Consider the following 13,513-nt stretch of genomic DNA (forward strand, 5'->3'; position numbering starts at 1 on the left):
TGTAAATGTTCTATAGCAGCCGTCCTTTATAAATGATCTTAAATAGGTCAGCTTGAATTTTTCTATTGTGCATGTTCATACAAAGTGTTTGGACATTGCATGGACTACACAGCAGTGAGATACTTTGGTTGGGCAGAGAGGTTCACCAACAGCACTCACAGAAGTTCACCAACAGTATAAATATTTGCCAAGCCAGCTGCAGTGGTAACATGTTTGAAATAATTAAATCCAGGGTTTATGATGTGCTATAAGAAGCAAAGGAGTTTGATTTCACATGAAATCACAGGGAATACAATTTCCCCTTGAAACTAATGACAGATTTGATTTTAAAATAACAAATGTGGAGTTTAAACTTGTTTTACAGCATTTTCATTACATCCTGTTTTCTGCAAAAGTGTTGTCTTTTCATGGCGAAGTGAGTCAAAAGCAGTTTTTTTTGTTACAATAAACAAAGCTGTGCTGTCGTACAGGTTATAGAGTCAAAAAGAGGTGCCTTTAACAACCGCCTGCCTTCAAAAGACTTTCAGCACCCAAGCACGTCCTGGTTTGGCCCTGTGTGGATATATATCATCCTCATAAAAGTTAACAAGTTGAAAACCAAGAGCTAATCAACACAATGGAAAATGCACACTCAGATGAATGGCCTGCTCCTTGGCTCCTGCAGGCTAGATGAACCCAATCAAGCCTGCTCGTTTCCATACAGCGGCTGCTTTATTGTTCTGAACCTCAAGTTGTTTCTCTCAAAAATGGAAGAAAGAGATGGAAACACCCAATTCCAGGCCAAACAGACATTACTTAACCCTTATCCCCCCCCCCCCCCCCCTCACTGGGGTTTTACAGCAACGTTATAGCAAGTGACAGGGCCTGTCCCCACTTTCTAAAAGACAGTGATTCATAAAATAATCAAAACCACTGACTCTCTCCATAGTAAGAGAGCAAGAAAACTTCTACTATAAATGGCCTGCAACAAGACAACAGTTTTCGGTTACAAAGATCTATATTTGAAGCTTTCACAAATAGCCGCATTAAAGCCTCTCTTCAGAATCATCACACTCAGACCATGGCAGCCATTCCGAAAATAATATGTCTCACAGGATGGAGGAAGGAGAGGCATCAGGTCACAGTGCACAGCTGTTATGATAAATGGGCCCCTCAAAGCAGACAAGTAAATTGAGAGGACAAATTGGATAAGGCTTAGCTTTTGCCACTCAGAGTTCGCTATCCAGGCAAGGCCTCAAAGTCCTGGAAACGTCAGAGAGTCGGTGAGTTTGTACATTCCTGTACTTCGGAAACCACATCTAATAGGATCTCCAAGAGGAGAGTGGACAGATATGGCGGGAAAGGCTTTGAAAATGTTGTCTGTCGGCAAATTATCAGACGTAATCAGGTTGAGCATTCATCAAGGAAACCGCATGTTGACAGGGGACAGGTTGGGAGCATTTCACGTTGTTGTCAGAAGACAGCCATGCATAAGTGGTGTTTAATGTTATTGTGGGATGAAGATTTAGTGCATGTTGGAGAGGTAGACTATTGTTGAGACATTCATGCAATTTTCCTTTGCTCGTCATCCACAAAAGGTTGTGAACATGTGACAAAGGAATATGTGATTCCGAACAAAGTACATTTTGTGATTAGTAAAACATTTATGATACGCATCCATACTATGATCCTGTAAGCTCCCCGGTCCGAGAGTATCGTTTTGCAGTGTTGCAAGTGATTTCTTTGTGAGTTTGGAGCTACTGCTTCACACAAGAGAAACATTGTTTCTGTCATCTGGGCAGTTACACTGCAGCGCTGACTTTGCTTGTATCTACCCATGAGCACTCGGGTGAGACTCATCAGTCCCTGGAAATGGCGAAGGCTCAGAATTGCTCTGCTGGGGAAAGCCTTCATGCTCAATTGACCAAAATCCACAGTTCTATATTTCAAGCTGCCTGATACTGTAGCCGCGGGGGAATTCATTTTGCAGACATCCTCTTTGTAACAGAGATGATGCTCTGTTCAACGCAAACCTTTGTTGTCTTGTTCAGATCCAAAATATTATCCATAGCTTTGATCAAATTATCGAATGGAAAAATCCAACATATCTATTGTTATCTATTTCATTCATAAATATAAGACAGAAACACACAGAGACAGTTTTCCATACCTCTCAAAGCCAATTTGTCTTATGGATTTCTCCCACATGGAACCTGAAAATAAACAAAAACAACTTTGTATTATATACCATTCACTTCAAATGACATAAAGAATTACATGTTTTTACCATAATATTTCAGTATTATAAATGAGAGCTGTTACTGATAGTCTTGCCAAAAACATTTATTTCTTTAAGGAACTATGACAGCAACCTTCAGACAACTATAGAGTTTTAACACTAGACTAAAGTGATGACAAAATACAACCATATAATGGATATGGACAATAGACCTTACAACTTCATTGGTCATAGTGTTCCTGAACGTCATTCCAATGTTAAGAGATTCATTTCCAGGTATTCTATTCTCCCAACCCATTGCTGATTTGGCTTTTGTTCCAGTGCCAAGGAAAGCATAGCATCACTCTTCGACTTGAGAATCTAAGCGAATGACAAATCAATATGGCGGTGTGTTTTGGCAGTTTGTTAGGCCAGCAATTTATTAGGCGTTGAATTGCTCCACTGATGGAGGCTGTTTTCAATGTCATTCGAAAAGGTTGATACAAGCTGAACTTGACACTAACATTCATCATCACTTCATCCAATCAACCTCTATTTATACTATATAATGCTGCTAGAACATGTCCCAACAAGAGTAAAACCTTCCAGTTCATACAGAATATTGTTTTAAGAAACACATCTCAGCCTTTTCTCATACCTACCTAATAAATCTTCTAAATTCCCATAAAAGTGGATCAATGTAGGACAGGCAGATACAATAAGTTAAGATTTGTTTGTTAAAGCATTGATCATCACTGCTAACAACCACAGGTAACTGGAAAAGAGTCTATGGCTTCCGCAACACTGTATACAATCTGTAACAGTAGCAGTAACAGTAACAGTAAGATAATGCCAGAGTTTAGTGTATAGTAACAGGGCTTTTCAAAATTAATGGCTGGGCTATTCTTGTCTCAAACCAAAAACAGTCTTCTTGTGTGGTTCAGAATAATGAATGAAGGAATGTCTTCAAAAAGAAAACATCAAGTCGCTGAAACATCCCTGGGCTAGAGAGTTATTTTAGGAATGCCCATGTCCAAACATTTGAAACACCTAACTTCACCCAGCCCAAACGCAGCCTACAGGTGCATGAGCAGTCTATAGCTCTCCCTGCACTTGTGTACTGTAAAATAACACGCTGATCAAGCCATTGTTGTAAATGTGCTAGTGACTCTAGGGGACCAGATAATTTTGGGCAGTCAATAATGTTAGACCTTCAGTGGAGGACATGACTTACCTATTTCAGATATAATGTTGAGCTTATGTAGAAAGTGAACTGATTTAGCAGAGACACCCTGGAGAGCCATGCCATACTGGGTATGATGGGAAGGTGAGGGGGTGATGAATGGAGGCCAGGAATAACACAATGAACGTGTGCATGTGACTATCAGGTAGTAGGCCAGGTTATAGTAAATCGTTTACGAATATAAAAGTACTTGTCCTACAACTTTATTTCAACATCATCAAAGCTATGTTCTTTGTGCCCCCTGATGTGTCTTATGAATAATTCTGCCCTATTTCATTGAGTTTCATTGTTTATTCCTTTCCTCTGTCTTTTTTAAGTACTGGCTGCCCTTTCCACAAAGACAGATCATTTGCTATGGACACCTTCAACAAAGTCACTTTAATCTGGTTGACTATCTGCAAATGGGAATGATAAGTAATATTTGAGAAACTTTTTTTTGTGTTCCTAGAGTTCTGCAGTGTTGTAAATGTCAGCATGAAGTTAGGGCACTGAGGCAGGACGTAAGTGGAGACAAGAGGGCCAACTTGACCCGGCTCATCTAAAGACTTAGCTGAGATGGTAGCTTTCTGAGAGAGTTAGCCCATTCATGCTTAACTCGGTTTACAGCTCTAATGGCTTATTTGGCTCTGGCGAATACAGACAGAGAGGAAATGGTATATATTATCAGCTTAACTGCCTCAGAATGAGGTGGGGGCATGGGGGAGGAGGGGATCTTGTTTATATTTGGTCATCCAAAAGGAAAGGGTGTGAAGGGGGTCGGAGATCAGATAGAGACCCAGGAGTGACAGTGCTTGAGATTCTCCTGAGACGCCAGACAGCGTAATAGTGATCCGGACGGTAATGTAAGACATCCTGTGTGTACAATCTGAACCAAAAATAACTCCATATGGAATGGGGGAGCAGACAGGAAAATAGAACAGAATTCTAAATACAACTCACTATTCCTTTGGGAGATAGTAAACACACAATTGCGACTTAGTTTAAAGTATCCACAGCAAATTTTCTAGGCAGCCAGTTTGGATGTATGGTAGAATCAATGAAACTATAAAAAGGGGCCTTATTAAAATGTACTGTCAGTTCATTTAAACACAAACAGTAAGATTCTGTGTTGCTTACAGTGCTTTTATGAAATGTTCTGTATTTTCTCATCTACAATAATGTAATACACATAGACACACCTGTTCATTTGTTCAGATCTGCTTCTGTATATAAGAACAAATACCCAATACCTCTCATAAAACATGGGATTCAAAGGCAGTTAAAATATGCTGAGTAGCCTTGTTAAATGATGCACAATGCACATAATTAAAAAAGACGCCAGACATTCGAGCTATTCCTTCTATTTTAAACTGCAGAGCTGCGTGCTAGCATAAACGTGCTGAGAGGAGAGGATGATGTATCACCCAACATAAACTGAAGTGTTGTTTTAAGGCATACACAGAAAAATGTGAAAAGGAATTTCCACTTTGTCGACAATACAACAATAACAATCCACATCCATTTACTAAAATAGTCTTTATCCTGTTAACCCAGTAGCCTGTAATAAATACTTCATTGATCTTATTTAAAATAGTTAACTTATATGTTCTGGTTAGTGTTTGTGGTGTTTGTTCCTAGAGATATGGAATTATTTTACTATCACAAAGGTTGGCTGTGTGTCCGTCCTCGTGTCCGCATCCTGGAACATTTATTCAGCCTCTATTAAAATGACGAAATCATTACAACACAGGGGTCAAGATCTGCCCTGTCTAGACGAGACAGAGTTTGATAGTTTGATATATAATTTCATGAGCAACACAGGGCCATTAATCACACCTTCCAAGTGGCCTGAAAGTTATTAAGTTTATACAAATTCTTCTACCAATCTAGGGACAGTATAAAAGAAACAATTAGCACATGCTGTTGATCACACGGTTTAACCCTTTAAATTAAAGGATATTTCTACAAAGGTTTGGTTGTTCTATTCAGTGTACCGCTCTCTTGTAGAAGGCATATCCTGACTTCACAACTACTGGAAACTCCCCCTGAGACCAGAGAGCTGCTTGCCAACTCTGCTACACCTTTTCTACAGGTCAGGGTTCAGTTAGGAATCCACGTCTGTGATGAATGGGACCCAAGAATGAACATGAGCTGTCAACATAGTAGGGATGACGCTGGTACACAGAGCTCCTCTTTTTGAAAGAGAAGCTCTTTTGATGCTGTGCTGAAGTCATTGCATATCAATGTTATTTATATTGTGGAAAAGAACATTGGGAGCACAATACATGCATTGTTTTCATATTCCACTACATTTCAACATACAGTACAGAAGTGGTGAGTGTCGTTTTTAACTCACAATTGAAGCCAGGGTCGATGGAGTTGGCTGCCAGCAGGCTGTTGACGGTGATCTGATAGATGATGTGAAAAAGTAGGAATGTCATACTTGTGAAACACAGCGACATGAGCAGACGCCCGGTGTGGCCTGGAGAAACAAACAAACAAACAAACAAACAAACAAGGAGTTAGAACTTCAACACAGGGGGGGGTTAAGAAATGTAGTGTTTTTCAAGCTGTTTGGACCTCCGTTGTCCTGAATGAGGAGGATGAGAGCGGAATCAGCAGATTGAGAAGCGCTCACAGCTGCTCAACACATGGGCTTTTATTGCACACCTACAGGTATTTGGGATAATTTCAGGAGTTGTTATGGTGATAATTCGATTCAGTAGGATTAAGGACCCCCTTTAAGCAAGGAGAATAGCACTCTCATCCTCAGGGCCCACTCATTTATATAAAACACAGACACTTTGTTTGATCAAAAGTGGCAGGCGTAAGAGAATTAAAGAGGCTTCAGTATGTTATTGTATCTTAATTTTCAAGGGGACATTCAAAAACAAAGTTTGGTCGGATGGACATTTAGTGCTTTGTGATGGGACAACAACTCCACTGTTCCCGCCCTTAGCCTCGTTAACTTTACTACATCCTTGCAAGGAACACTTACAGCAAGACTTCACGATGGCACAGAACCATATCCTGGCCATAGTGGGAGGCTCTAGCTGCGCTAGCATGGAGCAGCAGGTCATCATATGCTAACCTTATCAAATGCTCAACAACAGCAATTCATGCCAGACTTATTAAACTTTGAAGTGAAAACAATTTGTGCTAATCTCCTATAGTATTTCCCCAGACAGTAATAAGGAGGAATAAGAATGCTTGTTAATGCTGGGTTGGAGAGGCTGTTTGTGAGCTGCAGGGTCCAGATGGGTCCTTAAGCTCTGGACAATGCCCCTACTCTGGCTATGTTCCCTTCTTTCCTCCTCATAATATTTCAGAATTCTTTTATTGTTTCACTGACTTCCAACTTGGGGCATTTAAAACAGCATGCAAATGTACCAGTTTTACAAACAGTTTTATCCTGAGATAGTCACGAAAGATATAAAACTACGAAGTTAGAAACATAGACTAATCATTCTTATGATTTCCGAGAAACCAATCAAACTTGATAAACTAAATATTACAATTAAATGTTAATGTACTGTACCGTCTACAGGATATACATTTGGGGGTTTGCTAGAATACTTCCTCTGCAAAGGAGATACAGTATAAAATAGCAGACAGACATTTTCATGAAGGCATTAGAGGTTCAACTGCCCGTAAGAGTTCTGGTCCATTAAAAAAACGTTTAGCTTCAATCCCACAGTATCATCCAAACTGTCCTAAAGCACCACCTGGAGATTATGCCTCTGATCTTCTTATTTGAATCCCTATTTACATATATAAGAGGTTAGAAAATGTACAGTACTCTAAACAATAGTTAAGCAGACACACAACAGGTACACAGAGATGTTGTTAAAACAATGGTAAAATATGAATCACAACTGCTAAAAGTATGTGTGGCCTCTGTTTCAAAATACATAAACAATGCTTCATTAACAGCAATTTGGACAGAATCTTCATCCTTCAAATGCCAAAACACAGAATTTTAGGTAGCATTGTACTACTTAATGTAATTTGTAAGTTAGTCTATAGATGTGGTCATGAAGTGTATTTTGTTATATCCTTCTATCCTTTGTCAGACTCCCAGAACAGACCATCGGGGAGACAGACAGATGGTACATGTTCTGACTAGCTGCCCACTGAAAAAAGAATGACGAGATCAAATACCATCCTACGCCTGCGGCCATTCATCTTTTTCATCCTTCAGTTTTATTTGTTTACACAGACTAAACAATGTGTGCCGTGGCTATAGAAATATCAGCAACTGTAAACCAACCAAGTCCAACATCTACACCTCCTATGTTATGTGGTGACTCCTGGATTAAAACAGTTGTCTAAGGGCTGTGGGAACCTAAATAAATGAAACATATAATATCTTATAGTAAAATTTGGTCTAAATAGCTGTGTGGTTCCTCAGAATAAAAGTGCTAAAGCATCACTATATCAAACTGATAAAGTGAAGTGAACTGCTATCCGTGACAGAATGTACTTTACTCTATTTAACTATTGATGAGAGTGTAAGTGTTCCACTCTCAGGACTCTCCCTCTTCTCCTTTATTTCCTGTTCTATGTGCAGGAGACTGACAGAGACAGCTCCCTCGCTGGATGCACCTATATCGCTTGATGTATTATTAAAGACAACATGTGGTCTACTAAAGAAGAAGTGTTTAGGCGACGCGAGGTGAGATTCCTTCTGTTAACTGCTTGTGGTGAAGGAAGTGCCTGGCGAGTCAGAATCCTCTCCTGGCTCAACTCTTCCCAACCACAACCACAGGTAGACAGACTGGTGACCTTCGTAGGGTCGCTGAGTCTGACCTTCCCTCAAGTGTTGTTGTGAGGGCTCTATGAGGTTACTCCAATATCCAGAGTGCTGAGAAATAAAAACTACCACCTGCCTGTCCTTATTATACTTATATACTTTATGTATCGGATACATATTTGAAACAGATCAATTACCAACCGACTCCTGATTTGGACATTTCCATTGTACTAATTATTAGGCCATATTTCTAGCTTAGACTACAACAACTCAATATCAGTGGCGAAGTTCAGAACTCAACGTAGCTGCTCTAAACTATTTCTGAAAATACCCTCAGCAAGGCCTTATCCTCATCGACGCTTGAGATGTCACTGACATATAGGAAAAAACAATTACATTACCGAGAACCAGTGGCTATTCAAAAATAGGAAAGCTTTCTAGAACAAAGTGATTATTAACGTTGCACCATTGAATATGTGACACTTAAGTAAGAATTAGTGAGCGGAATTACCCTGCATGGTTGTGCTCGTAGGTTCTGCGAAGAGCGGAATGAGCAGGAGATAGATGAGGTAGACAAAGGACAGGCCGTTGTACCTGAAGAAGCAAGCTGTAGACACAACAAAACACTGGTTCATCAACAATTCAAATCAACAAACAAACAAAACAATATCGTACAAAAAAGTACACAACTGCAATTCATTAATCCTGCTTACAATTACACTTATTTGACAAGTATTGAGATTACAATTAATATTGATTTTAGATTTTAAAACATAATAACTGCTGAATCACATCAACATGTGCAATATAGGCCAAACATCTTTCAGTGCCAGTGTTGTGCAAGGTAACAATTAATAGAGATTTATTATGTCAATAAATAGAATTCATACAGTACAGGCTGTGGCTAAAGGCTGTTGAATAAGATGCCTGCAATGCAGCTACAGTGCAGTCTTGTGTGAGAGCCTTTCACTGTTTAGTTATAACAGTTATGTAGACAGCCGCCCTCCGTTTTCTCAACTGTGAAAAACAACCACCTTTACCCTGTAACTCGAGAGGAAAGCTAACCTTTTGCTGTTCAAAGAGGATGAATTGCACTCAAACACCAGGATGAGCAAAACGGTAAGTCTAAAGAGTGGCGTCCGGTGGTTCTACCTGCCTGAGGCAAGGTGTTGATCACAGACTCTCATCTTGCCGTACTGAGTGCATTGGTCTAAAGTGTATTTTGGTCAAGCTTCTGCAGTCGATTCTCCCGGGACTTTAACATTCTCTTTGTAGCTTAACATCTTGTTGAAAGACATTTAGTCCTTTTAAGTGGACACATGACTAACAAAATGTTAATTGATCTATTTAACTTTACATGTATGTCATTCTGTCCCTTTTAGCAGATAATGGAGACCAGCATTACTAATTACCAGGCAGTCCTAAATATGACATATTTACGCTACATAAGGATATAAATTACTAAAACCCTATGAGAGAGAGTGAACAGTATAGTATGTTTATAGAAATGTGAACATAGTTTTACCAGCTGTTTGGGATACAGGCCATATAAAAAATAAGCGGACTTGGACTTCCGAAAAGCTACACTTAACTGCTGAAAATGATGTATACTGTATACTTGTCATTGCACAGTCCATACTTTACACACTTGCCTCCCTGTATGTTTATCTTGCTGGTATATAGGGCCTAAACCTACTGTACCTCTCTCTCTTTATCTCCCTCACTCTCTCACAATCTCTCTCTCAATCTGTCTCTCTCTCTCTCTTCCTCTCTCTTCCTCTGTCTCTCTTTCTCTTTCTCTCCCTCTCCATGCTTACTGTACACAGGCCAATACAAACTACAAAAGCTGGTCAATTAGGGAAACGTAGAGACGTGGCTGGGTGTGTGTCCCAGGGCTGTTCACAGCCTGGCTGGGCGTGTGTCCCAGGGCTGTTCACAGCCTGGCTGGGCGTGTGTCCCAGGGCTGTTCACAGCCTGGCTGGGTGTGTGTCCCAGGGCTGTTCAGAGCCTGGCTGGGCGTGTGTCCCAGGGCTGTTCACAGCCTGGCTGGGCGTGTGTCCCAGGGCTGTTCACAGCCTGGCTGGGTGTGTGTCCCAGGGCTGTTCACAGCCTGGCTGGGTGTGTGTCCCAGGGCTGTTCAGAGCCTGGCTGGGCGTGTGTCCCAGGGCTGTTCACAGCCTGGCTGGGTGTGTGTCCCAGGGCTGTTCACAGCCTGGCTGGGCGTGTGTCCCAGGGCTGTTCACAGCCTGGCTGGGTGTGTGTCCCAGGGCTGTTCACAGCCTGGCTGGGTGTGTGTCCCAGGGCTGTTCACAGCCTGGCTGGGTGTGTGTCCCAGGGCTGTTCAGAGCCTGGCTGGGCGTGTGTCCCAGGGCTGTTCACAGCCTGGCTGGGCGTGTGTCCCAGGGCTGTTCACAGCCTGGCTGGGTGTGTGTCCCAGGGCTGTTCACAGCCTGGCTGGGTGTGTGTCCCAGGGCTGTTCACAGCCTGGCTGGGCGTGTGTCCCAGGGCTGTTCAGAGCCTGTCTCGTAACATGTCTGTGTTTCCCCCATTATTCATCCTCTGGATGTTTCATAGTCTTTTTCTATCTCCTTCTGGTAGTCCACAATACCACCCAGACAGACACTACCACAGTCTGGTCTGACCATTTGGTTTCATGAGTCATGATCTAAGGATTCATACACAAGGAATTAAAATAAACCCCAGTGTTTCTGAGACACTGGACTACTGAAAAGTCCCTTTTCACCCGTGAATCAAGTCTTTGTCTTTAAAAGACAAACCTTATTATTACAGCAGACGAAAAACCAGCTCTCCAAAATTGGAAAGAAAGACACTAAATCTGGAATCGAAAACCAGTCAAGCTGATTTAAAAATGTGGTGTGGGAGTATAAATGTTATGATAACAGATGGGAAGAAGCAAGGTCGGGCTGACCAGGAAAGCGATAACAGCTGAAAGTCCTATAACCACCACAATAGAGGTTACACTTGGCTTTACTAACTGCCCTGAAGAGATTTACCTTTTTAATAAAATCGTTGTCTGGAGCTAAATCCAATGGTGCCATATAATGTAGAGATAGCACAGAGAATTAGAGTCGGTGAAGCGAGATACTAGAAGCCATACCAGCATAGTGGATCTACATGGACCAGTGATCCACACTTGGGAGACATTCATGTGCACATCATTTGACACCAGCCAAGCCACCCTGCCAGCACAACAGTCGGCAAAGGCAAACAGTCAGCCAGTCAGCCAGACAATAATCCGGACAGTCAGTATTCCAGCCAGTCATCCTCAACATCAACCTGCTGCCACCAGCTGGGCTCTCAATGTCTCCATCACAGGAAATATTTGACATTAGATAGCTCTTCACTGCTCAAACTATTTGAACAAGATGCAAAGCTCCAGAAGAAAAGCATAAAAATGAGATGAAGTCCAATGTATGTCCCCCCTACTGGATATTAGACCCACATTGCTGCTCATCATAGGCCCCCCTTATCTATGTGTAATAACTGGATGCTCATTTATCCGGACACAAGGGTCATATTCCAGTATTCGCCACATATTTCATCAGACAAATTCAGGTTGAATGTGGTTATAGGGCTATCACTGTGTACACATGGGCCAGGCAGACCTCTGCTTCTCAATAGAGGTGATGTCAGACGAGCAACAGGGAACACAGGAGAAGCAACGTCACTTCTCTCTCTCTCCCTTTCTCTTTTGCTCTCTGCCTCTTTCACAGTACCTGGGGGAAGAGGGAAAGAGGCTCTCACTGCATCACCGGACACTCTTTCTTTCTCTCTGTCTCTGTCTCTCTGACACACACACCCTCAAACACACACACACATGCATAAAAGAGCTGAGTGATGACTGTCACCTAACAACACCTGTTGTGGTGTTTCACATTCAAAACCGGACAGGAACTCTGAAACTCATCTTGCATTTTGATGTCATAACTAATATTAATTATTATATTTACACTCACGTGAAATAACATCCAAATGGCATAAAACTTGACTTTTTGTTATCAATAAGGGTGTATCAATACGAACAATCTCATATGTGATGGACAATCTCATCCCATATGTTGCAAAACCGACTGCTCTGTCTTTAATTTCAACAACTGTTAGATCTTCTTGTGACTGACTCCTGCTTATTGGCACTTTGAAAAAACATAAAATATTAAAGATGTGTTTACGATAACGGGAAGGCAATTCTTCTCCCCCGTACAACTGCATTATTAATTCATACTGTTAAAACGACTTTCCACGAATTAATGGAGACTCTGCATAGCCTCACAATTGCTTCTAGAAAAGAAGGCTGAACTCAGACTGTCAAGTGATGCATTATGGTCATACTGACCGGGGCTTATCTCCAGCAAGCACCCTGGTGCAGCTCAGCCACAGCTTACACTCACCATGGTGAAACCTCATTATTGGTTATGCGTTAATACTGTTTCATCGTGGCTTACCGCAGTACAACTTGATCCTGACACATAGGGTAAACCTCTGTGAATGTAACCACTGACATTACATACTAATAGCATGCTTAATAGCAAGATTAACCTTTGTATTAATTGATAAATAAATATAGTTTCACAATCACAGCCCAACAGGGATCCAACATGGATCTATTTACAACATAATTTAAGACACAAATGATCAATAGGGATTACAAATGCTATCAAATCAGTCTAAAGGCTAAGTACATGCAGCAGATCAATATTTTTAAATTCCCATATGTATCAGTAGCAAAACATGTCCCTAAGGCTGGGTGTTAACAAAGACTTTACTAAGCTTCTCGCCCTCAGGGTGTCAATTATTACACCCACATTTAAGAGAAACACATTTTATGAATAATTAAATGTTAACTCCAGTGAGACACTGTAAAGCCAGGATACAATCATGGATACAATCATGAGAAACTGTATGCTTGTCTGCCAGACGAATATAAAGTAAAGTTTAAAATTATATCAAATAAATATATAGTGTTGTTTCAAGGATACAAACACGCAAATGAAGTCTTCAGCTAGATTCTTAGGCTAGAATTGTAGTACAGGCTTTAGTACAGGAAATAGGAAAGTGCATGTGAATAAAAATAATTATGGGTGAATTATGTAGGAGAAATGTGATTACAATCGTTGTTGTTGTTTTTTAATAACTTCATAGCAATTGAACACAACATCTACATACAATAATACTACAACACAATAAATAAAATGGAGACTTCTAAGTATAATTGGCCCAATACTGTCACAACTTTACAAGCAACCTGGATGGGGGAGTTTGTAGCTGATTTAGCCACTACCTTGATTTTGGCCATTTTCAGCCGATATGCATAACCTGGTGA

At 40.9% G+C, this 13,513-nt stretch overlaps 1 protein-coding gene across 1 annotated transcript in view; it reads right to left on the minus strand.

Annotated features, from left to right (window-relative positions):
- The window catches only part of LOC136958886 (piezo-type mechanosensitive ion channel component 2), a 39,998-nt gene that overhangs the window by 26,407 nt on the left and 78 nt on the right, over positions 1-13,513 (minus strand). Inside the window, exons 2-4 of the mRNA XM_067253012.1 lie at positions 8,684-8,779; positions 5,776-5,901; positions 2,150-2,192 (exon numbers count right to left, since the gene is read on the minus strand). Of these exons, the coding sequence (XP_067109113.1) occupies positions 2,150-2,192; positions 5,776-5,901; positions 8,684-8,779 (265 nt within the window). The remainder of the gene's footprint in view (positions 1-2,149; positions 2,193-5,775; positions 5,902-8,683; positions 8,780-13,513) is intronic.

Source organism: Osmerus mordax, chromosome 16 (assembly GCF_038355195.1).
Source record: "Osmerus mordax isolate fOsmMor3 chromosome 16, fOsmMor3.pri, whole genome shotgun sequence".
NCBI lineage: Eukaryota > Metazoa > Chordata > Actinopteri > Osmeriformes > Osmeridae > Osmerus > Osmerus mordax.